The sequence below is a fragment of the Bos taurus genome, chromosome 12 (assembly GCF_002263795.3).
Source record: "Bos taurus isolate L1 Dominette 01449 registration number 42190680 breed Hereford chromosome 12, ARS-UCD2.0, whole genome shotgun sequence".
Lineage (NCBI taxonomy): Eukaryota > Metazoa > Chordata > Mammalia > Artiodactyla > Bovidae > Bos > Bos taurus.
In genome coordinates this window covers 19,252,070-19,277,332 of record NC_037339.1, presented here as the reverse complement: position 1 = coordinate 19,277,332, position 25,263 = coordinate 19,252,070, and the positions used below count along the sequence as shown (strand labels likewise).

Below are 25,263 nucleotides of genomic sequence, written 5' to 3'. Positions count from 1 at the left end.
TCCGGTTTTTTGTTGATGGGTGGGGCTGTGTTTCCTCCCTGTTTTTTGACCTGAGGCCAAACTATGGTGGAAGTAATGGAGATAATGGGTGACCTCCTTCCAAACATCCCCTGCAGTCAGTGCCCACCCTGCAGCAGGCCACCGCTGACCCACGCCTCCGCTGGAGACTCCTGGACACTCTCGGGCAAGTCTGGGGCAGTCTCTAGCTGAAAAATGGCAGATCTGAGTTTTTAAGCATTGTGCTATAATGCCTCTTAATGTAAATATTTAAGTTTTTTGATGTACTAAGTGGCCGTTCCATGTGGTTCAAACAGTTGTCAGAAAACAGAAGATCTAAGAAGTATGAAGTACATATATGAGGCAACAGATTAATAATGGATTTCTAAAGGAACTTTAAAATGGATCTAGTCTGTGTGTATGTGTTTGGAGATAAAGTAGGTATTGCAACTAGGCCAGTTTCCATATCCTCTGAGCTCCCCTCCCACTTGATTAAAGAAAAAGATACCTTTTATAGATGCTGAACTTACTATAGCACAGTCTCTAAGAGGGTAAAGATCTCTAAGTGACAAGCAAAAGGACAGTTGAAGTTGCTGGTTTTGGTGATTAATCACATCACCAGCAATCTGCCCATGGATTGATCATCTTAACTTTGGTTGTACATATTTTTTGTTAAGAGTAAAGTATAATTTCATGCCCTAGGATGCCCAAAATGAACTTTGTTAAGGTGATTTTAATTTGGCAATGAAGGTTGTTACTTAATTCTTGATAAAAGAAGCAACTTACTAAGAAGCTGTTGTTCAGTCACTAAGTTGTGTCCGACTCTTTGTGACCCCATGGACTGCAGTACCCCAGACCTCTGTATCCCTTAGTTGTTATAACTGAGAAGCTTGGGTATGCCCAGAAACTTGGGTATGCCCAGATATTAATAAATGTAAGCCAGAATTGACACAATCACAAGGAGAAGTTTGTCCATTGTTGGAGAACTTTTAAATACACCAGTTAATAAGAGATAGGTAAATAACTTAATTTGAAGTATTAGATATCTAATATACACATATGAAGCACATGCATATTTGAATATTGCTTTTGTGAATAGTATGTAGCCTTAGTTGCTGCACTGTGCCGTGAGGTACCATGGAACTCTAGTGAATCAGAGGAATACCTTTGGATATTCTAAATTTTTATGAGAAACACAGTGACACTTAACATTTCAGATACCACAGAATCATTCATTACCACAGAACTGAAATAGTTCATAATTTGACCACTAGATTGCACTGTGTTTTTTTCAATTACATATTTTGTCTAAGTGAAATAAAGATATTTTCTTTAAACTTATGTGTGCCTTGGCACACCTCCCCTCCCAAATTACTATTAACTTGTTTGGATCTAACTATTTGATAAAGAAAACTGTTGGGTATTGCTTTTGGCTTATGCTATGTACTGAAAAGGTTTTGGAAACTGTGTTATAAAGCAAATGTCAGCTAATTTCAGTGTTGTACAGACTTTGTTCTCTGATCATGAAACAATTAAATGAGAAATCAGTGAATGAGAAAGTTACCAAAATCTCATAATTGTTGGGGAAAAGTAAGCACTTCTCAATACCTTGAGCATCAAGAAATCCTAATGGAAGTTAACTAACACCAATATATGACCAATAGGAAGATGTTACATGTCAGAACCTGTGGAATTGAAGAGTTACCTTTATAGGAGAAATTTATAGCAGGTAGAGGGGAATGAACAGAATTTAAAAGACATGTTAATTCATATGTAGCATTATTTTTTAAAAATATTAGTACATTACTTCCCTGCATAGTATAGATCCCCTGGAGAAGGGAATGGCTACCCACTCCTGTATTCTTGCCTGGAGAATTATATGGATAGAGGAGACTGGCGGGCTACAGTCCATGGGGTTGCAAAGAATTGGACACGACTGAGCAACTAACACTTTCACTTTCACATCACTTAGTTTTTACTGCATGACAATACTCTTGAGAGTCCATTGGCTAGCAAGGAGATCAAACCAGTCAATCCTAAAGGAAATCAACCCTGAATATTCATTGGAAAGATTAATGCTGAAGCTCCAGTACTTTGGCCACGTGATGTGAAGAGCCAGCTCATTGGAGAGGACACTGATGCTGGGAAAGATTGAGGGCAGGAGAAGAAGGGGGCGACAGAGGATGAGATGGTTGGATGGCATCACCAATTCAATGGACATTAGTTTGACCAAACACTGGGACATAGTGAAGGACAGGGAAGCCTGACATGCTTCTTCTATCCATGGGGTTTCAGAGTCGGACATGACTTAATGACCGAACAACAATGAACCACTCCGAAGCCTAGTGGCTTATTAACAAAATAGCCATTTTATTCCACTGACAATTCTTTGGGTTGGCAGAGTGGTTCTTCTGGTCTGGGCCAGTTCACCTGATCTCTGCTTGGGCTCCTTCACTCAGCTCTGGTCAGCTGGTGGGTTAGCTAGTGACTGGATGATCTAAGATGGTCTCATAGAAGTTTCTTACTATTGACTGAGACCTTAGTTGTCTTCCACATAGCCTCATCCTGCAACAGGCAAGCTCACAGTTGTTCACCTGGTGGCTCTAGAATTACATAAGCAGCAAGAGAGGACATGCTTGGATGTGGAGAAGCTTTTCAAGTTCATTTACTAAACTCAAGTCCATTGCCAGAGCAAGTTACATGGTCATACCTGGAATAAATACAGGACCAGATTATCCAGAGTCATGGATATGGGAAGGGGAATGATAATCATTTTCTAAAACAACCACAATTTGAATATGAACAATTTTATGCCAGTAAATTTGGAAACTTAGGTGAAACAAACAATTTCTCAGTGGGGAAATTTAAAATAATTTACCCAGCTTACTTAAGAAGAAATTTAAAAATCTGAATAGATTTTAAAACAATTAATTAAATCAGTAACTAAAAGTGTAACCTCTCTTATCGCCCTGAATAGAAAAAGTACTCACAGAGAGAACTCCAGCAAACATTCAAGGGACTGACAATTTCAGCCTTAATGATTTCAGAGAAGGTAGAGGGAACATTTCTCAACTCATTTTATAAGGTTAACAAACCATAACACCAAGTACCAGGCAAAGACAGCATGAGAAAAGATGTATATAAGCCAGTTTCACTTATGAACATAGGTGGGAAAAAATCCCTCATAAAGTATTATTAAATTGAATCCAGTAATGAATATACATACATATTTAAATTCCAAGACAGGTTTATCCCAGGTTATAAGTTGAACATTAAAAAGTTCTGAGTTTAACATTAAAAACTCACAATTTACCACATTTATAGATGAAAGGAGAAAATTATGTGGCCATTTCAATCGATTTTTTTAAAAAGCACAGTTTAATAAAATTGAGCACCTATGTGTGTCTGAAAAAGAAAAAGAAAATTTAGCAGATTAGAATTAGAAAGGAGCTTCCTTACAGCAGACATAATATGTAACGGTAAGATGCTGTCCTGGATCGGGATCTGTGTACAGAGGAGGGTTTAGTCGTGCTTATGCTTTTGTATTCCTTTTGTGCCTGAAATACCTGGGAGAGCAGGAGGAATAGGGGGAGGAAGATCCCTGAAAGGCCTTCGGAAGCTTAATTATTCAGACTCTGGTGAAGTTAGAGAAAACAGAGGATGAAAATAGAACCAGGGTTAGAATAATTTTTGTTTTGTTTATCTGTCAAATCAGTCAACTTTATTGAAACTTTTTAAATGGCTTAAATTCCAAGAAGTGTTAAAAATTACCATATAATAGATGTTGTTGTGAGCTACACAGTCAAAGGCTTTCTTGTAGTCAGTGAAGCACAAGTAGATGTTTTTCTGGAATTCCCTTGCTTTCTCTATGATCCAACGAATATTGGCAATTTGATGTCAATTTTTTGGGCTCCAAAATCACTGCAGATGATGACTACAGCCATGAAATTAGAAGACACTTACTTCTTGGAAAGAAAGCTATGACAAACCTAGACACTATATTAAAAAACAGAGACATTGCTTTCCCAACAAAGGTCCATATAGTCAAAAAAGCTATGGTTTTCCCAGTAGTCAGGTACAGATGTGAGAGTTGAACCATAAAAATAACTTGAATGTCAGAGAATTGATGGTTTAGAATTGTAGTGCTGGAGAAGACCCTTGGAGTCCTTTGGACAGCAGGGAGATCATACCAGTCAGTCCTAAATATCTGATGAATATTCATTGGAAGGACTGATGCTTGAAGCTGAAGCTCCAATACTTTGGCCACATGATGCCGAGAGCCAACTCATTGGTAAAGATCCTAATGCTGGGGAAGATTGGAAGCAAAAGGAGAAGAGGGCAGCAAAGGATGAGATGGTTAGATGGCATCACTCACTCCATGGACATGAACTTAAACTCCAGAAGATAGTGGAAGACAGGGAAGCCTGGTGTGCTGCAGTCCATGGGGTCGCCGAGAGACAGACACAACTTAGTGACTGAATAACAAACAATAATGGATTTTAGGGTTAACTGTGTTGTAAGTCACAAAGTGAAAAGCGTACGTTTTTAATTTGGAAAAAATTTCATACTTGCAGTTTGAAATTCAGAGTTTCAAGAATAGTACCAAAAACATACAGCACTCAGCACCCAGCTTCCTTGATTCTTGGCATTTTCCCATATTTGCCTTATTCTTACTTTCTCCCTGATAAATAAATATATATATTTATATAACCCCCCCAACCAGTTAAGTTGTGGCATGGTGCCCCCTTACACCCTTAGTACATTATTTTCATATATCTTCCAGTGTAACCACAGTTCTTTTTTCAAGTTCACATAAATTTTTATCTAATCCATAGACTGTCACTCATACTTTGCTAGCTTTTTCCAGTAATATTCTTTTATAAATCCAAGATCCAGTCTAGGATTAGACATTGCAATTAGTTATATCGTCTTTTAAGTCTCCTTTGATCCAGTAGTTCTTCAGTCTGTATCTTTCGTGACAGTGTATTTGAATATATAGACTGATTTTTTAATAGAATGGCCAATTTAGGTTTGTCTGACTTTTCTCAGATGGTTGTTATTACTACTATTATTTTGCCCAGGAGTACCACCAAGATGATACTGTTTTTCAGTACATCGATGAGAAGGCATACTGTGTTGATTTTCATTTACTCTTTTTTCCTTTTAAACTGTATTTGAAATTAAAAAAAATTTCTTTTTCTTGGCCTGCAAGGAGATCAAACCTGTCAATCCTAAAGGAAATCAGTCCTGAATATTCACTAGAGGACTGATGCTGAATCTGAAGCTCCAATGCTTTGGCCACCTGATGCGAAGAACTGGCTCATTGGAAAAGACCCTGATGCTGGGAAAGATTGAAGGCAGGAGGAGAAGCAACTGATAGCTGATTCACTTTGCTGTATACCTGAAACTAACACAACATTGTAAATCAACTATCAGTTCAGTTCAGTCTCTCAGTCGTGTCAGACACTGCAACCCCATTGACTGCAGCACGCCTGACTTCCCTGTGCTTGCTCAAACTCATGTCCATCGAGTCAGTCATGCCATCCAACCATCTCATCCTCTGTTGTCCCCTTCTCCTCCCGCCTTCAATCTTTCCCAGCATCAGGGTCTTTTCCAGTGAGCCAGTTCTTCATATCAGGTGGCCAAAGTATTGGAGCTTAAGATTCAGTATCAGTCCTTCCAATCAGTGTTCAGGACTGATTTCCTTTAGGATGGACTGGTTGGATCTCCTTGCAGTCCAAGGGACTCTCAAGAGTCTTCCCCAACATCACAGTTCAAAAGCATCAATTCTTCGGCACTTAGCTTTCTTTATAGTTCAACTCTTACATCTGTACGTGACCACTGGAAAAACCATAGCTTTGACTAGACGGACCTTTGTTGGCAAAGTAATATCTCTGCTTTTGAATATGCTGTCTAGGTTGGTCATAGCTTTTCTTCCACGGAGCAAGCGTCTCTTGATTTCATGGCTGCAGTCACCATCTGCAGTGATTTTGGAGCCCCCCCCAAATAAAGTCTGTCACTGTTTCCATTGTTTCCCCATCTATTTGCCATGAAGTGATGGGATCAGATGCCATAATCTTAGTTTTCTGAATGTTGAGTTTTAAGCCAACTTTTGCACTCTCCTCTTTCACTTTCATCAAGAGGCTCTTTAGTTCCTCTTCATTTTCTGCCACATGGGTCATGTCATCTGCATATCTGAGGTTGTTGATATTTTCCCCGGCAGTCTTGATTCCAGCTTGTGCTCCATCCAGCCTGGCATTTTGCATGATACACTCTGCGTATGAGTTAAATAAGCATGATAACAATATACAGCCTTGACACACTCCTTTCCCGATTTGGAACCAGTCTGTTGTTCCATGTCCAGTTCTAACTGTTGGTTCTTGACCTGTGTAGGGATTTCTCAGGAGGCAGGTCAGGTGGTCTGGTATTCCCATCTCTTTCAGAATTTTCCACAGTTTGTTGTGATCTGCATAGTCAAAGACTTTGGCATAGTCAATAAAGCAGAAATAGATGTTTTTCTAGAACTCTCTCTCTGTCTTTTTCAATGATCCAGTGGATGTTGGCAATTTGACCTCTGGTTCCTCTGCCTTTTCTAAATCCAACTTGAACATCTGGAAGTTCACAGTTCACGTACTTTTGAAGCCTGGCTTGGGGAATTTTGAGCATTACTTTACTAGTGTGTGAGATGAGTGCAGTTGTGCAGTAGTTTAATCATTCTTTGGCATTGCCTTTCTTTGGGATTGGAATGAAAACTGACCTTTTCCAGTCCTGTGGCCACTGCTGAGTTTTCCAAATTTGCTGGCATATTGAGTGCAGCACTTTCACAGCATCATCTTTTAGGATTTGAAATAGCTCAAGTGGAATTCCATCACCTTCACTAGCTTTGTTCATAGTGAAGCTTCCTAAGGCCCACTTGACTTCACATTCCAGGATGTCTGTCTCTAGATGAGTGATCACACCATTGTTGTTATCTGGGTCATGAAGATCTTTTTTGTATAGTTCTTCTGTGTTTTCTTGCCACCTCTTCTTCCTGTCTTCACCTTCTGTTAAGTCCATTAGGTTTCTGTCCTTTATTGTGCCCATCTTTTCATGAAATGTTCCCTTGGTATCACTAATTTTCTTGAAGAGATACATTTGCTGTTTAAGATTTTATTTTCCCCCATATAGGCCATTACAGAATTTTGAGTAGAATTCCCTGAGTTATACATATTTTTCCTTTACTCGATTATAATCTTTGCCGTTTGATCAGGACATTTATCTGCCCAGTTTTCTCTCTGTAAATCAGTAAGTATTCTGTGGGGAGCCACTTGAGACTATAAAATATCAGTGCATTATTTTCATATTTGTGAGATGCATCAATTTGAAAATAATGTAGAATTAATTATTTGAGTACATACTAAAATGTGCTGTGATATAATTTGAAGTTGGTAATCTCTTAAGCATTAACATACATGTAAATATCTAGTTTAAACATTGTTACTTATACATAGCGCAAAAGTAAATATCATGCATATAACCCAGTAAGCCTCATCTGTCTCTAGTTTTTCTAATTGATCTGAGTTTTAGCATCAGTATTAATACATCTTCAGTACCTTTCTGTTGTAATCAAACACTTGTGTAAATATTGAAGACCAGAAGGTAAAGCCTTGAAAGTTTTAAATTGAAAAGAATCTTAGATATCATAGTCTTTTTATCTATTTTTACTTAATTCTGTAGACAAACTAAAAAAAAGAAAAATTGTCATTTACCCAGTTATATATTAGGTAAAATGGCACACTGCCATTACAAAGAGTTCAAATCCCATAAAATGTAGAAATAAGAGTTTAAAACTGAGGTAATAGCAAGTAGATGACATTTTTGCTAGTGAGTTCCCATTCCTGCACTCCCAATAAGTGGGATACATACAAATCTTAACATTTGAGCAATAAACCCTCATTAAGCTGGCTTCTTAAAAAATGCATTGCTTCAGGCAACCATTAGCAGTAAGTTGATGAAAGCTAGTATACTGGTTGAAATATATTTGCTAGACCTTTATAATAAGAGAAGGAAATCGCAACCTACTCCAGTATTCTTGCCTGGAGAATCCCAGGGACACAGGAGCCTGGTGGGCTGCCGTCTGTGGGGTCGCACAGAGTCGGACACAGCTGATGCAACTTAGCAGCAGCAGCATAATAATTTAAAATTTGAATCTTTATTACAAATTAGGAAGCACAGTATTGGTGAAAACAGTTGCTGCCTAATAAATTGTGTCTGTGTAAGAGTGCTGGCCTTTAAACCAGTTAATTTTGTTACCAAATCCAGAATGTGGCCTGTCATTGATTTGTAATCAGTTCAGTTCAGTTCAGTTCAGTCGCTCAGTCATGTCCAACTCTTTGCGACCCCATGAATCGCAGCACACCAGGCCTCCCTGTCCATCACCAACTCCCGGAGTTTACTCAGACTCACGTCCATCGAGTCCGTGATGCCATCCAGCCATCTAATCCTCTGTCGTCCCCTTCTCCTCCTGCCCCCAATCCCTCCCAGCATCAGAGTCTTTTCCAATGAGTCAACTCTTCGCATGAGGTGGCCAGAGTACTGGAGTTTCAGCTTCAGCATCATTCCCTCCAGAGAAATCCCAGGGCTGATCTCCTTCAGAATGGACTGGTTGGATCTCCTTGCAGTCCAAGGGACTCTCAAGAGTCTTCTCCAACACCACAGTTCAAAAGCATCAATTCTTTGGCGCTCAGCCTTCTTCACAGTCCAGCTGTCACATCCATACATGACCACAGGAAAAACCATAGGCTTGACTAGATGGACCTTTGTTGGCAAAGTAATGTCTCTGCTTTTGAATATGCTATCTAGGTTGGTCATAACTTTCCTTCCAAGGAGTATAAGTGTCTTTTAATTTCATGGCTGCAGTCACCATCTGCAGTGATTTTGGAGCCCCAAAAAATAAAGTCTGACACTGTTTGCACTGTTTCCCCATCTATCTCCCATGAAGTGATGGGACCGGATGCCATGATCTTTGTTTTCTGAATGTTGAGCTTTAAGCCAACTTTTTCACTCTCCACTTGCACTTTCATCAAGAGGCTTTTGAGTTCCTCTTCATTTTCTGCCATAAGGGTGGTGTCATCTGCATATCTGAGGTTATTGATATTTCTCCCAGCAATCTTGATTCCAGCTTGTGCTTCTTCCAGTCCAGCGTTTCTCATGATGTACTCTGCATATAAGTTAAATAAGCAGGGTGACAGTATATAGCCTTGACGTACTCTTTTTCCTATTTGGAACCAGTCTGTTGTTCCATGTCCAGTTCTAACTGTTGCTTCCTGACCTGCATACAGGTTTCTCAAGAGGCAGGTCATGTGGTCTGGTATTCCCATCTCTTTCAGAATTTTCCACAGTGTATTGTGATCCACACAGTCAAAGGCCTTGGCATAGTCAATAAAGCAGAAATAGATGTTTTTCTGGAACTCTCTTGCTTTTTTGATGATCCAGCAGATGTTGGCAATTTGATCTGTGGTTCCTCTACCTTTTCTAAAACCAGCTTGAACACGGAAGTTCACGGTTCAAGTATTGCTGAAGCCTGGCTTGGAGGATTTTGAGCATTACTTTACTAGCGTGTGAGATGAGTGCAATTGTGCGGTAGTTTGAGCATTCTTTGGCATTGCCTTTCTTTGGGATTGGAATGAAAACTGACCTTTTCCAGTCCTGTGGCCACTGCTGAGTTTTCCAAATTTGCTGGCATATTGAATGCAGCACTTTCACTGCATCATCTTTAAGGATTTGAAATAGCTCAACTGGAATTCATCCATATTATCCTTATAAAGAGATTTAGTGTTTATTTCACAGTTGGCTGATAAAGTTGAAACAATTTTAATGATGTTTTCATTAGCAGCAGCCTTTAGAACTTAACTATTTTATTGGTTGTCTTTCAGAACAAAAGAGATGAACACTTACTGAAAAAAAGAAATGTTCCCCAAGAGGAAAGTTTAGAAGATTCAGATGTTGATGCTGATTTTAAAGCAGTAAGTTAACGTTGCTTATAAGGTGTTGTAAAAGTAATTTTTATAATAACTAGAGAACTTTATTCTCAATCTTAAGACTAATTTTACAATGAAAATTAGGGTATATTGACTGTTTAACTTCAGTAAATACATTAGTTAATGTAATTTTGCTATTAAACTCTGTGCTGAACTATCTTTTTTTCTTTTTAAGCAAAATGTAACACTAGAAGCTATATTGCAGGTATGTTATTATTTTAATATTCTCTTTTTGAAGTATTTTGAAATTGATTTTTTTTTTAAATTTCTGAAATTTACACTTGGTGTTGCAGAATGCCACAAGTGATAACCCAGTGGTCCAGTTGAGTGCTGTCCAGGCTGCAAGGTGAGGATGAATTTGTCCAGAGAGAGAATTATGTCACACCTGGTCTACAAGTAGTACATTGTTACTTTTGTTCATAGTTTGAAAGTTATAGCAGTTAATTTCTCATACTTCTTTTTCTAGAAAGCTTTTATCCAGTGACAGAAATCCACCAATTGATGACCTAATAAAATCTGGGATTTTACCAATTCTAGTGAAATGTCTAGAAAGGGATGATAAGTAAGTATGGATTTGACTCCCTGTTCACTTTTTTCAGCCAACTGAAAATTTGGGATTACTAAACTAATGGGTTCCATTGGGTTTTGCCTTATCACATTTTTCATTTGTCATGTATTTTAATGTAATTTTCTAAATACTGTGATAATACTCTGCAGACCTAAGTGCTTTTCTTTTTAGTTTATGAAGTATGTGTGTGTATTTTCTAGGAAAATTTTAACGTCTGTTTATTGTCTGTTCTAAATTGTCTCAAACATTTATAGTCTTCCTTTGTTAGTTGGCTTTTTCGTCAGTAATGTTTTAAAACAACCCAAATAGTGTTTGAGTCATTCTTTGCTTATGAGTCTATATATAGATTAACCTCATGACTTGAGTCAACATGAATGGTTTCCAGAACCGAGTAGCTCTTTCTTTCCCTGGGAATATTCCAGCTGATCCACTGATACTCTGTGAAGTCTTTAACAGAACTCCAGCCATGATTAGTTGTCTATCATCATGGTTTTTATTTGTGGTAAATTAAAAATAAGAGGGCAGATTATAATTTCCCAAAATAGAAAGAGAAAAACACCACTTGGTGTGTTTTGAGGTACTGGCCCCATTTCTACTAGTGTTTGGAGAGATCTTGGTGTGCTAGATCTTAAACCTCATCAGTTTGAGTTAACTGGGTAGAATGTAAGTCTGAACCCCAAAATACATTGAAACAGAGGCTCATTTTTCTTTTAAGGAGCATTTAGACTAAAACTTGGGGGTATTTTGCTAAATATTGTCTATGAGATTTTCAGGTGACTAGATTAAAATAGTAGCATTATAAATGTTTCCACTAAGAGTTTTTATTATTTTAAAATAGTTCATTCTTTTTCTATTACGTGCCACAACCATCTCTCCAAAAGCCCTTAACACTTTTTAAATACTATCATATATATTTTCTATAAGATTTATTTAAGCAAAAATAAGTTTTATTTTAGTTATAAAAAAAAAATTGCCTCTACCTTTAGGGCCCCCTTTCTTTTTGGCTCGAGCTGCTTTTCTTTTTTCTTCTTTTCTTTTCCATTTATTTATTTATTTTGCATTTTTGTCTTTGTCATGGGCTCATTTGTATGGGTGTGTCTGTGAAATGTAGCTTGTATATATAACAGAAGAGTATGCTGAAATATATACAGACATGTGTAACTACCACTGAAGGTAAAAATAGAAAATTTTCAATGGTTTCAGTCTGACTTAATCGATTTGTTATGGGAAATTGTGTCATAATATAAAAGACCGAGACTGGAGCCGAATAGACCTTGGTTTAAATCTAGGGTTTGCGGCTGACCTAAACCCAAATAGCATTTGATGCTTAGGTACCTAATCTATAAAATGTAGGTGGTTGCAAGGAATGAAAATAATATATACAAAATACCACATAATACCAAGCATATAATAAATGTTTTTTATTGTTTACTTACTGCGCTCATTTTATTACTTATTTTCTCTATCTTATCTCTCTCTTTTTAAATTATATCTTAGAAGACTTCCCCTAGCTTTGTAATTGTATTTTCTACATCTTTCTGTTTTCTCATTTCAGGCCCTCATTGTCAGTATTTTGCCAAATCATCTGTCCTAGTTTAATAACTCTTTCTCCTTCCAGTCTGAAACAACATAAACTATCTCATCATCTTTGATCTTATCATTCCTTTATTTCTCCTCAACTTTGATACCCTCTTATTTCTTGCCTTTTGCCAAAGTTCATCATGTATTGATAGTTCTTGTCTGCTACTTCATTGTCTGGTCTGTTCCATCTTTTTAACCTCACTGCTTGCTATTATCACTGACATTTTTTCTTCTTAAAACCTTTTCCTTCTCTGATCTCTCTAATCTTTTGATATTAACAACCTCACTCTGTTTCTTTGATATTTATAGAGTTTCTTCTAAGTTCCTAACCTTTGGCTTTCCTTGGTTTTTGCCCATTCCCACCTCCTCCCACCTCCTCCCACCTTGGCATTCTGTTTGAAAAGAAATGATGTTTTTCAGCTATCTACCCTAACTTAACATAGATAATTTCTTCTTAACAGATTTTTCCTCCATCAGCCTTTGACCGTTTTTATCTCTTCTTCATGGACTTCAACATTGTTTTCTTTACTTCACTTTTCAGTAGCACTCTACGCTTGGTATGTCTGTAGAATGAATTCTAAGTCCTGAAGCCTGAGATTTGAGTCCCGCTCCACACACACCACATTGTGACTTGCCCTTGCAGTTCTACCCCGTGTCACAGCGTTGCGTACCTTCTTGGCTTCAGCTCTCGTGGTCTCTATGTTGTCACCTGCACGCATCATGATCATCCCAGCCATGGTGGTTTTATTTGTATTTCCAGTTGTCAGTGCCTTTCTTTCTTTATCACTCTTGGAAAACCTAGTTCAGTTTTCACTTTCTTTGTGAAGTCTTCCATCACCATTCCGGGTTATAATGATCTTATCCTTTCAGCAAAATTATGTAGCCTTGTAATATCACTGGTATGTGAAGCAGGTGATGTAGTGGAGTCAGAGCTTTAAGACCTGTCTAGAGGTTGTGGCAGTGATTCAAATGAGATGATGAGGGCTTCAGCTACCACAGTGATATTTTGGATGTCACTATAAATATAAAAAATATTTAAGAGGTAAAATTGATATGACATATTGGTTAGATATCTGTGGGAGAGAAAGGGGTCAAGGAAAAGAATGACTGGCTAAATGTTGCAATACCAATGAACCTGAAGAAGTGAGTTTATATTGACTGACTTTGAGAGCAAATGAGACATTCAAGTGGAAGATATTCAACAGGCAGTTGGACGTAATGAGGCGAAATTCAAGGACAAGGTAAAGGAGATAACCATGTAATCTGTGGGTTTTAAATGGTAGTTATGTGTCTAAAGATTTTTTTTTGTTGTTTTTTACAGTCCTTCATTACAGTTTGAAGCTGCATGGGCATTAACTAATATAGCATCAGGAACCTCTGCACAGACTCAAGCTGTTGTACAGTCTAGTAAGTAAATTAATTTATTTACTTGCTGGACCTTCTGTCATTTGTATGAAATGTGCTGAACAGGAAAATCTGTAGAGACAGAGAACAGAGTAAATGGTTGCCTAGGGCTGGGGGAGAAGGTAAGAGGATTTTCTGGGTATGGGATTTCTTTTGGGGGCAGTAGAAATGTTGTCAAATTAGATTGTGGTGATGACTACACAACTCTGTATAAACTCTTAAGAACCTTTGAATTATACACTTAAACAGATAAATTATATCTCAGTAAAGCTGTTAAAAGTTTGAGTCAATTTTAATTTAAACATTCAATAATACAGGTCGTGCAGAGATACAGCTAAAAATCCTAGAGGTAGTATACAACATACTGAAATTTTAGGAAAAAGTGATCTGCCTTATACTTAGTTCTCACCTGAAATGAATATGATACCAGTCTTTTGGAATTTGAGTTAGTTCATAAATTATGTGTAGAGTAAGAAGTATAATGATAAATTATCTTGAAATATAAGGTAGGCTTGATATGGGTATAATCAGTTCTTTAATCCCATATCAACAATTGGAATCATATTGACTAAAGTATTCTAAGGTAGAAACCTTTTTTTAATGAATTGCAGGAAAAGCATCATGCTGTTGTTTTCATTTAATATAATCGCAGTTCTAGGTACTGTCAATAAGTCTGTTGCTTGAGACTAGGGGAAACAGTAAAATGTAACATATTTAGGGTAAAGGTATTTGGTACATTTATTCATTCACTGAACTATAATTGAGCAACTCTAGTGTACCAAACTCTGTGTATATTTCATCAACTTATTTAGGCTGAAACCTGTGAACTCTTCAACATTTTGCAGTATAAATGTTAGTTTTTCTTTCTTATAGATGCCGTACCTCTTTTTCTAAGACTTCTCCATTCACCACATCAGAATGTTTGTGAACAAGCAGTATGGGCTTTGGGAAACATTATAGGTAAGTTGAAATTAGGTTTGAAAACACTCCAATTAAGTATCTTAATTAACTTTTTTCCTACATTGGCCATTACATACTATGTTTCCTCTAATTGTAATGTGGGTTGACTATCTTCTTGCTTCATAAATATTAACTTAAGATTGTACCTCTTTAGATGGATATGCAATTTGTTATCCAGGACTGGTAGGTTAAATTTGTGTTCCCCAAATCAAAATCTGGAGAATTAGCAACAGTTGATGCCCTTGACTGATGGTGAGGAAACATAGAACATCAGTGTCCCAACATGAGCCATTGCATACATTTCAGACTTTCTCATCCTGAATGTAATTTTTTTTTAAATACAATTTTCATTTCTGTAGGTGATGGTCCTCAATGTAGAGATTATGTCATATCACTGGGAGTTGTCAAACCTCTTCTGTCCTTCATCAATCCCTCCATTCCCATCACCTTCCTTCGGAACGTCACATGGGTCATTGTCAATCTCTGCAGGAATAAGGACCCCCCACCGCCTATGGAGACAGTTCAGGAGGTAAATGAAGAATTGCAAAGGCCAGATGGTATATTTTCCCTATGTTTATGCTTTAGGTTTTCATGTACAGGGAATGAAATAACGCATATACTGATTTCATTGCAGGTATGAGATATTTAAGTAATGTATCATAACTTAATTTTTGACTTCTGTGAGACTTGTGGCACCTGACCAAATACAGTCCACCTTAATTTAAGAAACCATAAATTCAAGCAGAAAACTACAAAAGAGAAAATAAAATCTCAGTTTTATTACTACATTGAGTTGTTGATTTAACACTAAAAAATAAGGGATGGCTGCTGATAAAACTAGTGTACTTATATGCAAATGTTCTAGAGTTAAATTGCTGTGTTAAATCTGCTAATTAAAGCAGAGTAAAATCTTTGCTCTTTACATCTGATTTGTAAATGGATCTGAGTATTTTAAGTTTTATAAAATCCTATGTAACCTTTAATCACTTGACTGTATAGAGAAATGTTGACTGTGAATCTGTAATCCTTATGATTAGCATCATTCACCATCTTCTGCCTCCTCTTGCCCGTATGGAAAGGGTACTTAGTAATTCCCCCCACTCCCTCACAGATTTAAAGAAGAGATTTGAAATGTCTGCATTCAACAGACTTTATACTGGGCATACTTTTCTTGACTAAATCTGAGGTCAAAAACTTCAATTTGACTCAAGTAGTTCATTAAATAAAATCTTAGTTTTAAGCAGGTAAGTGGGACAGTGAGATCAGTTTTAAGAATGGCTTTTTAAAAATAACTATATACTCGCATCTCCACTGTTTCCAGTAGACATATGTCATAAAGAATGTTATTGAAAACAAATGTTTTTCCTTTAAGGCACATTAGTCTCTGTCAGACTTAACTTGATTACTTTAATTAAACATTTGAAATATTTTTTGGTGTTTCAGGTTGAATTTATTGTATTTTAGTTTTCCTAATAGAGATTCAAAAAACTTAATGTTGTTTTTCTTGCCCTCAAATAGTATTTACTGCTTTTTAAAAAAGTCAACAGTTACTTGTTTTTGCAAAGACGTTTTCGTCCACCCTAGAGTTACTTATCATTTGTTTTCTTTCCTCAGATTTTACCAGCTTTATGTGTCCTTATATACCATACAGATATAAATGTAAGTAAAGCAGAACCTTAGTTTTGGAATTTGGTTCTTAATGAGACTTAAAGGGTTATTTATTCTTATGTTTTTAATAAGTGTCACCATATATCCTAATAATTTGTCAAGCTTCCACAGTGTATGTGGAAGAAATGTATGTTCTGTTTTCAGAAATAGGATTAAGGTTAAACTGAGTTTATATCTTAAATCATTCAGATAACAAAAATACTAACATTGGAGAAATTATCACATATGTAGTTAATTTAGTTATTTATATCATAATAGTATTTTTAAGTATCAATATTTATAAAGTGGTAAAAGCTTTATAAAGCTCCTTCATACTTAAAAAATTTTTTTATTTGATTTTTGTAATTGGTAGTCTAGATATTATTATCCCCATTTTTAAAGAATAAGAAACAGCCTCAGGGAAAGGTTAAGTGACTTATTCAAAGTTGCGGAGCTTATAAGGGTCAGTGTCGATATTTAAAACTGAGATCTTCTGATGACAGATCTTGTTTACTTCCTATGAAACCATACTAAATCCTAGGCTATAACCTTTTGAGCTACAGTATTGAAGAATATCAAGTATCGCTTTAAATGCAAAGGTATCTTTAGATTATTTGTTCATTATATGAGGTTTAGTTAAGCACTTACTGTATATATTCTGGCATAGTTTGTTTCAGGCAGTCTGAGAATTCTCCTGATTGTAGCAAGGCTGAATGTCAATTCTTCCACAAAGTAAAACAATGGATAAATTTTAGAGAATTCAGAACTGACTCTAATGTTCATCCAGCGTGAATTTGGCTTCTAATATTTCAGTTAAGATCTCTTCCCATTTGTATGTTTGTGTTTTTGTGTATCCTTGTTTACACATAATATTTATGTGTGTGGGTGTCAGAATTATGTGTGATTTATCATTGAGATGAAGAAAATACATCTTTGTTAACATTTCTCAAGAAGCAATATATAGTTCCTATATACGTACTGAACCACACATTTCCCTAGTTAATTTTAGGACTTTAAGTTCTTAGGAAGGAATCTTTTTTTTTTTTTTAGGAAGGAATCTTTTAAAGGTAACTGAAGTAACTTTTTATTTGTGAAGTGTTAGCCTGAACTGTCATAACAATTAAGTGAATCCTGTTTAGTTATATACTGTCCTGATTTCAAAATGGATATAAAAGTGACTTAGCAATAGACATAAGATAATAAATACCTTAGAAGAAAGGAGGAGGAGGTAAAATTATTTTTAAAAGTGTATTTGTTGTTACTGAATGCTAAACTTAGTCCTAAGCTTTCTGAAAGCCAAAATTAAAAGGAAAATAAGCAAGATACCTGATGTTTCCACCAAGACTTCCCCTCCAGGACATTGGGGAATTGATTGTAGGTGAATAAAAGCTTCCACCACCTATTGGTCTTGTTTATTTGAAAGCTAGAGGTATTAAAGTAATGAAGTTCTCTAGTTTTAAGTATATTTATCGAGTTTAACAAAATAGATTGTCTCACTTAGGCAGAATTGTGCAAAGAATTGTAGGCACAAAAATGAAGAAGACATAGAGACTCTGCCCTCTAAGATGTCAGCATTAGCAGCAGGTAAAAAGAGTGAACGAAATGGGCTTTTGTCAGTTGCTTGCTGTACTAAATCTATTTCTGTAATCTCCTTTGATCTTACCAGCACCTTATGAGATAAATTTTGTTCTCTTATTTTACTAGTAAGGAACTAGTAAGGAAATTGAAACTCAGTAAAGTAAAATAACGTAAGGGTCATACGATGAATAAAAGCCATGGCTGAGAATTAAAGCCGAGTCAAGGCCTATGCTGTTTTGTACCATGATCACATAAGGATACAATATGTGTGCAAACAAACAAGAAAAGAAAACAGAGAAATCACCAAAATGAATTATCAAAGCACATGTTCTTTCTGGCAACCGGAAAGCTTCACTGAGAAAGTAACTTTTGAAATAAGCATTATAAGGAGAAGGATGGTGGTAGAAGTGTTGTTAGAGGTGAAAAAAGATAGCATTTATTAAGGGTTTTAAGTGTGCCAGGCACTGTTTTTTAGCACTTTTTCATATATTAATTTATTCCTTAGAAAAATCGTGATTGGTTACTAAAATTGTCTTCATGTTACAAATACGGTTAAAAAAAAAAAAAGGCTAACTAATTTGTGTGTAGTCGTACAACTAGGATGAGAAGGATTTTGTCAAGTTGAAAAAGTTGTTTCAGGTACCAGAGGAACTATATTAAGAATTAAAGAGAATACATGAGGATGTGGAGAATCCAGGTGGTTAATAAACCGAAACATTTGCTTAAATTACAGAGTTTCGTATCTTGTGTTAGGGAGTTTGGACTTCTCTTGTAATCAGTGCAGAGTAAGTAAGATTTTCAAATAGAGGAGTGATACGTTCGTGTCTGTTATAGTCAGACACTTTGAAAGCGATAAGGAGGATGTGGAATAGGGCAGGTTTGAACATAACCTGGCCTATTTTGCTATCATGGTAGGTTTGAGGGACTTGATGAAGATAAGAACCCAAAGTGGTAATGGGTAGGAAAGATAAAGTGAGTAGAACTTCAAGAGGAAAGAATCAAAGAGGAGAAGTGAAAAAGTAAAAGAATAGCATTAAAATAAAGACTTCATTTGTGAGACTGTCATTTGTGAGACTGCTGGAGAAGCTGTGTTGGGGTGTAGGGAGAACTAGGTGGCTTATGGACATTAATATGCTTATATGACATTAGAAGAACTACGTACTGACTCTGAGAACTAAAGAAGAAATCTGGACTGATTCAGGTCAATCTGTGTTCATTTTCTTTCTAGTTATTGTTCTTCTTAAAGTCAGCGTGCAGTTGCAGTGATTCTGCAGCATTTGGTTTTCAAAAAGCATTGTCCTTTTTGAAGTTACTCATCCATGGTTTGATATGTCCAGACAATTTTGAGTGTTACCTAACATTTGATACAGATCTACCTTGCTTTGCTGCTGGTACAAATGAAGTCAGTCAGTTGTGGCAGATTGGTTATATGCTGAGACATGATGGGTAGTGACACCTGATCATATGTCAGGGGTCCCTGAGACCACCTTCAAGTTCAGTGATTTGCTAGAAGGAATCATTGAAAAGCTTTTACACTCATGCTTATAATTTATAGCAAAAGAATACAGATTTGTTTAGGGAAAACTGTCCTTTCCCTCCTGTGTAGGAAAAAACCCCAGCTCTTCCCTGTGGGTCTGTCTCCTATGTCTCTCCTTTACTGCAACACAGAACACTTCACTTCTCATACTTCTGGTCGCCAGATGTGTTGCAGTAGGGATTTGGGGGGAGATTCCCCACAACACCAAGTGAGTATCTGCAATCCACTGGATATCCTACAATTTAATTCAGTTCCAGCACTAACCAGAGATAGTGTCAGATCTCACAGGTCAAGGACTCAGTCCCACGTGGTGGCCACCTCTTCCCCTAACCCACAGGCACACTTCAGTTGCCAGTCACAAAGTCAGACCGGTGCTTCTGACCAGCCAGCTTTAAATTGGAGGTTTAATGAATAGAACCAAGACCCCCTCCTTGGGTTCTATTAATTTGCTAGAGCAGTTCAAAGAACTTAGGTAAACAGTTATATTTACTAGTTTATTAAAGGGTGAAGCTCTGTACAGTCATCAAAAACAAGACCAGAAGCTGACTGTGGCTTAGATCATTAGCTCCTTATTGCAAAATTCAGACTTAATTTGAAGAAAGTAGGGAAAAACCACTATACCATTCAGGCATGGCCTAAATCAGACCCCTTATGATTATACAGTGGAAGTGACAAATAGATATAAGGGATTAGATCTGATAGAGTGCCTGAAGAACTGTGGACAGAGGTTCATAACATTGTACAGGAGGTGGTGATCAAAACCATTTCCAAGAAAAAGAAATGCAACAAAGCAAAATGGTCATCTGAGGAGGCCTTACAAATAGCTGAGAAAAGAAGAGAAGCAAAAGGCAAAGGAGAAGGGGCAAGATATACCCCGCTGAATGCAGAGTTCCAAAGACTAGCAAGGAGGGATAAGAAAGCTTTCTGAAGTGAACAAAGCAAAGAAATGGAGGAAAACAATAGAATGGGAAAGACTAGAGATATCTTCAAGAAAACTGGAGATACCAAGGGAACATTTCATGCAAAGATAGGAATGATAATGGACAGAAACAGCAAGGACCTAATAGAAGCAGAAGAGATTAAAAAGAGGTGGCAAGTATACATAGAACTGTACAAAAAAGGTCTTTAAAAGTAATTAAAATACCTCAGGAATGCTGAAGACTTCATTGACACATGATTAATCTGATTACTAGCTGAAAGGAAAAGAGTATAGTCATTGACTGTTAGTGACTGTAAAAGCCAGGCATTTAACCATAGAAATCTAGAAAATGGGCAGGTGGCGGGGGGGAGAATATTAGATGGAGGAGTTGTAGAATAGCAGAAGCAGTTCAGATGGGAAAAGGCAATGAAAGTTACAATTACAAATATTAAAGCAGCTGTTAGTCTACTTACGTAGGTAAGGAAAGCAAACTGCTGAGAACAAAGAAATTTGAATAGTCTGATAATCATGTGCTGTGAATTCAAATTTTTAAAGCATTTTAAAAATGAGATTTTCATTGAAGGTCCAATATATTATCAAAAAGAAAAATTAAAGGGTGACTAGAAGAGTCTGCAGTTTCAGGGGACCTGAGACCTAGCCGTAGCTTACTTTCTCCCACTAGCCTCTGAATGTTGTCATGAGATCCCACCAAAAACCTTGAATTGATTTCAGCTTAGAAAACTTAAATATTTCATTTTTCTAAGCTACTGTGTATTAGGTAAAAAAACGATTTTCTGCTAATAGAAGGGAGCTATAATGGAGGGAGCAAAGTTAGATTTCCTTTAGCAACCTCCTAAAACATCACAGGCCAAGGCAACCAGTATTTTTATGCACAGTATTCCATTTTGTGGCTAAGGTTAATTCAAATATCCTACTTGGGGTAGGCAATTAGTCCATTTCTTGAATTTTGCAAATATGAATAATGTAGCAGGGATTAATCTTATGTATTTTCATGTTGCTGGAGGTGTATTTCAGGGTAAATTCCTAGAAGCAGGATAGCTAGATGAGAGAGTGAATGCACTGTAATTTTTGTTATGCACTACCAAATACCCTGCACAAGGCGGTGCCATTTGCATTCTCAGCAGAAATACATAAAAGTGACTTTCTCCTTAGCCTTGCCCATAGAATGTACTGTCACATTTTAAATTTTTGTCAATCTGTGAGAAACGGTATTTCATTTTTAGTATGTGTTTCACTTTCTATAAGTGAGGTTGAACTTGATTTTGTTGAAGAGCCATTTTTGCATCTTTTCAAATAGCCTGTTTATCTTTTATTGCTCATTTTTAATCAAATTTTTCGCCTCTTTTTCTTAGCGTATAAGAGCTCTTTATGTTTTAAGGACGTTAGCTCTTTACTTTTGATATATATTTCAAATATTTTCCTAATTTGTCCTTTGTCTTTGATATATTTTGCCATGCAGATTTTTTCTTTTTATATAGTCAAATTTATCAGCCATTCCTTTTGTTGATTTAGATTTTTATTCCTCGGTTACAATGTTTTATCATGTTAAGGAAATGTCCGTAAAATCCCATTTTGAGTGTTGACCTCAGAAATGAGTGTTGGAATTTTTCAGTGTCTATGGAGATGATTATATGATTTTCTGTTTATATCTATTAATACGACATAGATAGATGTTCCTAAAATTGAATCATCCTTGCTTTCCTTGAATAATTCCACTTGATTATCATATATTATTTTCTTAAGGTAGTATGAGCTTCTGTTCACTAATATTTTATTCAGAATTTTTATATCACTATTTACCTGAATGATATTGGTCCACAGCTTTTTTAATGGTGTCTTCATTATTATATTTTTACCACATTTAAAAAACATTATTCTTCATTTATTTTCTGTGCTCAGCCTAGGGTCTGTCTGATCTTTGCAGACTTGGTAGCTTTTCCTGTTGAAGCCTTTTGGGTCTGGATACTTTGTGGGATTAGTTCCTTGATAATTTTCTCTCGCTATTGAAATTGGTTTAAGTTCTCTTGTCTCTGCTGTGGTCAGTTTTTTGTAAGCTGTTGTCCTAGGAAATTATTCATTTCTTCTCAGTTTTCAACTCTGCTTGTATGTAAGTATGCAGAATAATTGTAAGATTTTTTTGAGGGGTTTAATTTACTGTTTCAGGGTTATTTTCTTCATCATTTCTTATTTTGTACATTTGTGCTCCCTCCACCACTTTCTCTAATTAAGTTAACAAGGACTTTTCAAAGTTTTGTCAAAGAATCAGGATTCCAGTGTTTTAATTAGATCTGTGGTTTTTCCTGTTCTTTACTTCATTTCTTTCTACTATTGTTTTTGTTGTTTCTTTTTGCTTTCTTTTGGTTTACTCTCTTCTTTTTCTAGCTTTTTGAAATCAATTTTCATTCTTTTTAAGTTCTGTCATATACATTTTTAAGGCTGTGAACTTGCCTTTGAACACTGCTTTACATAAATCCCGTAGCTTCTGATATATGGTATTTTCATTATAATATTCTAGAAAATTTTTTTGTATTTTTTAATCCAAGAGTAAGACTCTTAAATTTCCATACAGTATTTCATATTTATTAATATCTAATTTTATTGCCTTGTAATAATCTTATAGTATTTCTGCTTTATGTAATTGATGTTTACTTTGAACCTGATTTTTTTGTGCCCTGTCTGCATGTTATATTATCTATTATCAAGGTTTGAATTTCAGTATATATTTATAAAATCTGTATCCTCATTTTTTTGTCTACTTGACCTCATACTGACAACAGTGTAAGGTCTTTCATCAGTATATTTTTATTTTTTCTTGCATCTTTTTAGTTTCACCTTTATAGTGATATTTATAGGGTTATTTGGTAAATAGATGTCTTTAACAGTTATATCTTCATTGTAAATGGTGGGATTTTTAGCTTTATAAAGTAGCCTTTTTTATTCTTTGTAATGATTTGTAGAATGAATTATACTGGTCAGCTAATAGGCTTGTAGTCTCAGCTTTCTTATAATTTACTTGGTGTGCCTTTGCTTGTCCCTTTATTTTTAGCCTTTCTGAATGACTTAGGTGTGTCTCTTGTATACAGTATAGAATTGGGTTTTGTTTAGGATCCAGTTTGAAAATCTTTTTCTTGTTGCAGGTGAGTTAAGCCTGTTGATGTTTGGTTTCAACTCTGTCCTGTTAAACTTTGAGTTATAATTTCTGTGTTTTATTTTCTACTTAGTGTTCTTCTCTCTTTTAAAAATTTCTTTTGGTATTTAGGAAAGTTTGTTTTTCTCGCAATGTTACCTTTATACTTAAACCTTTTATAAGTCCCCCCCCCCTTTTTTTTTTTTTTTACTATCTGGTTTGACAAGTTTCAGTGGTATTTTTTGACTCCTGTCTTTACCCATAGAATAAGTGACTGGCTTATTCTACTTTCACTTTTCTCTCACCTCATTCTCCCATTTTTGAATCTGGGTTTGTGGCTTTTGCCCAGTTTGGGAAGTTTTCTGTCATTATTTCTTCAGATACTTTTTCACCTCTTTCTGAAACTCTACGTCTTTTGTTAATCATCCTACATGTTCCTAAAGCTCTCTTCATTCTTTGCCATCTTCCCCTTCCCCCCATGGATGATTTATATTGATCTGTCTTTGAGTTAGTTGATTTTTTTTTTATCTTTCTCTTCTACTTCCAATGAGTTTTAAATTTTGATTATTGAGTTTGTTAATTTTAAAATCCATTTGGTTCTTCCTTATGTCTCCTTTTTATTTGCTGAGATTTTCTATACTTAATGTGTTCACAATTGCTTGGTAAAGAATTTTTATGACAGTTACTTTGAAATTCTTGTCAGATAGTTCCAACATCTGCGTCATCTCAGTATTGGCATCTGTTGACCACCTTTTCCCTTTGCAGTTTAAATGATCCTGGTTCTTGGTATGATGAGTTATTTTCAGCTGGAGCCCACATTTTGGGTGTTGTTATGAGACTCTGATTTCTATTTAAATCTTGCTACCTATTAATGCCAGACTGAGGAGTAGACAAGCTCTGCTCCACACAGCATCTTTTCATACCCTCCAGTAAGGAGGTCTTCCTTGTGGGGGTAGGATGGTAGATGGATACAACTCTCAGGCATACCTTCTGTCCTCTCATTTTTGAAGTTGCAATATTTCTATTTTTCTGAAACATATATCATTTAAAAAGTATTCTTCCACTCTTATCTTCCCATTTGTGTTCATCTTTGATCTACAGTGAAATATTTCTTCACTTATTTCTTAGTTGAAAGAAGCTCATCCTCTGGTAAGGGTGTCAGCAGATTTTTCTGTAAAGAACTGGTAGTAAATATTGTAGGCTTTTTTGAGCCACATGGTCTCTGTCCCACTAATGTGGAGTAGCAAAGGATATGTTACTGTAAACTCTTCACTCCCCTCTCCTCTTCTCTGAAGTCTCACATAAGCTTAAGACGGGAGGTCCAGACAAAGGACAGAATTCATTTTTTTCTCTTCTTACAGGTAATTTGACATTTGTAGCATTCTCAGACTCCTAGTAATGTTGAAGGTGTGGGCTATGTGTGGTTTTACATGCCCTTATTAAATAGTATATTTTTTTGAAGGATGCATGGAGAGATTTGAATTGAGACGGCAGTATTTATTTTAGAGCAACAAATGTCTTATAATAGGAAACATCTCTGGATTTCACATGAGATCAGACCTGTGCTTACATTCCTCTGTCAAGACACCAAGGAAAACTACTTATAAGCTCTCTGACTTTGAATGAGTCAACAAACCTGAGCCTGGTTTTTGTTTATTATTTGCAAACTTAGATGAGTGTAGTGTATGGTTTATACTGTGTGCTCTTCTGCTGGGACATTTTTCAAGAGATTTGCAAATAATTAACTTTTTTCCCCTAAAGTTAAAATGCCAAGTCATTTATCTGTTTAATAGTCTGAAAAATTACATTGTTAAACGTGTTTGAAAACTACTAACACGGATAAATGATCTTTGGGGGCTCTTCTAGACTTGAAGCAGCATGGCATACTGGTTTCATTCTGTATAT

At 36.1% G+C, this 25,263-nt stretch overlaps 1 protein-coding gene across 2 annotated transcripts in view; it reads left to right on the top strand.

The window, feature by feature from the left end:
- The window catches only part of KPNA3 (karyopherin subunit alpha 3), a 97,836-nt gene that overhangs the window by 62,070 nt on the left and 10,503 nt on the right, over window positions 1–25,263 (top strand). For both annotated transcript variants that reach the window (NM_001192773.3, XM_024999948.2), the window contains exons 3-10: window positions 9,912–10,001; window positions 10,192–10,221; window positions 10,310–10,362; window positions 10,483–10,578; window positions 13,487–13,572; window positions 14,443–14,529; window positions 14,889–15,058; window positions 16,144–16,188. In NM_001192773.3, coding sequence (NP_001179702.3) covers window positions 9,912–10,001; window positions 10,192–10,221; window positions 10,310–10,362; window positions 10,483–10,578; window positions 13,487–13,572; window positions 14,443–14,529; window positions 14,889–15,058; window positions 16,144–16,188 — 657 coding nt within the window. The remainder of the gene's footprint in view (window positions 1–9,911; window positions 10,002–10,191; window positions 10,222–10,309; window positions 10,363–10,482; window positions 10,579–13,486; window positions 13,573–14,442; window positions 14,530–14,888; window positions 15,059–16,143; window positions 16,189–25,263) is intronic.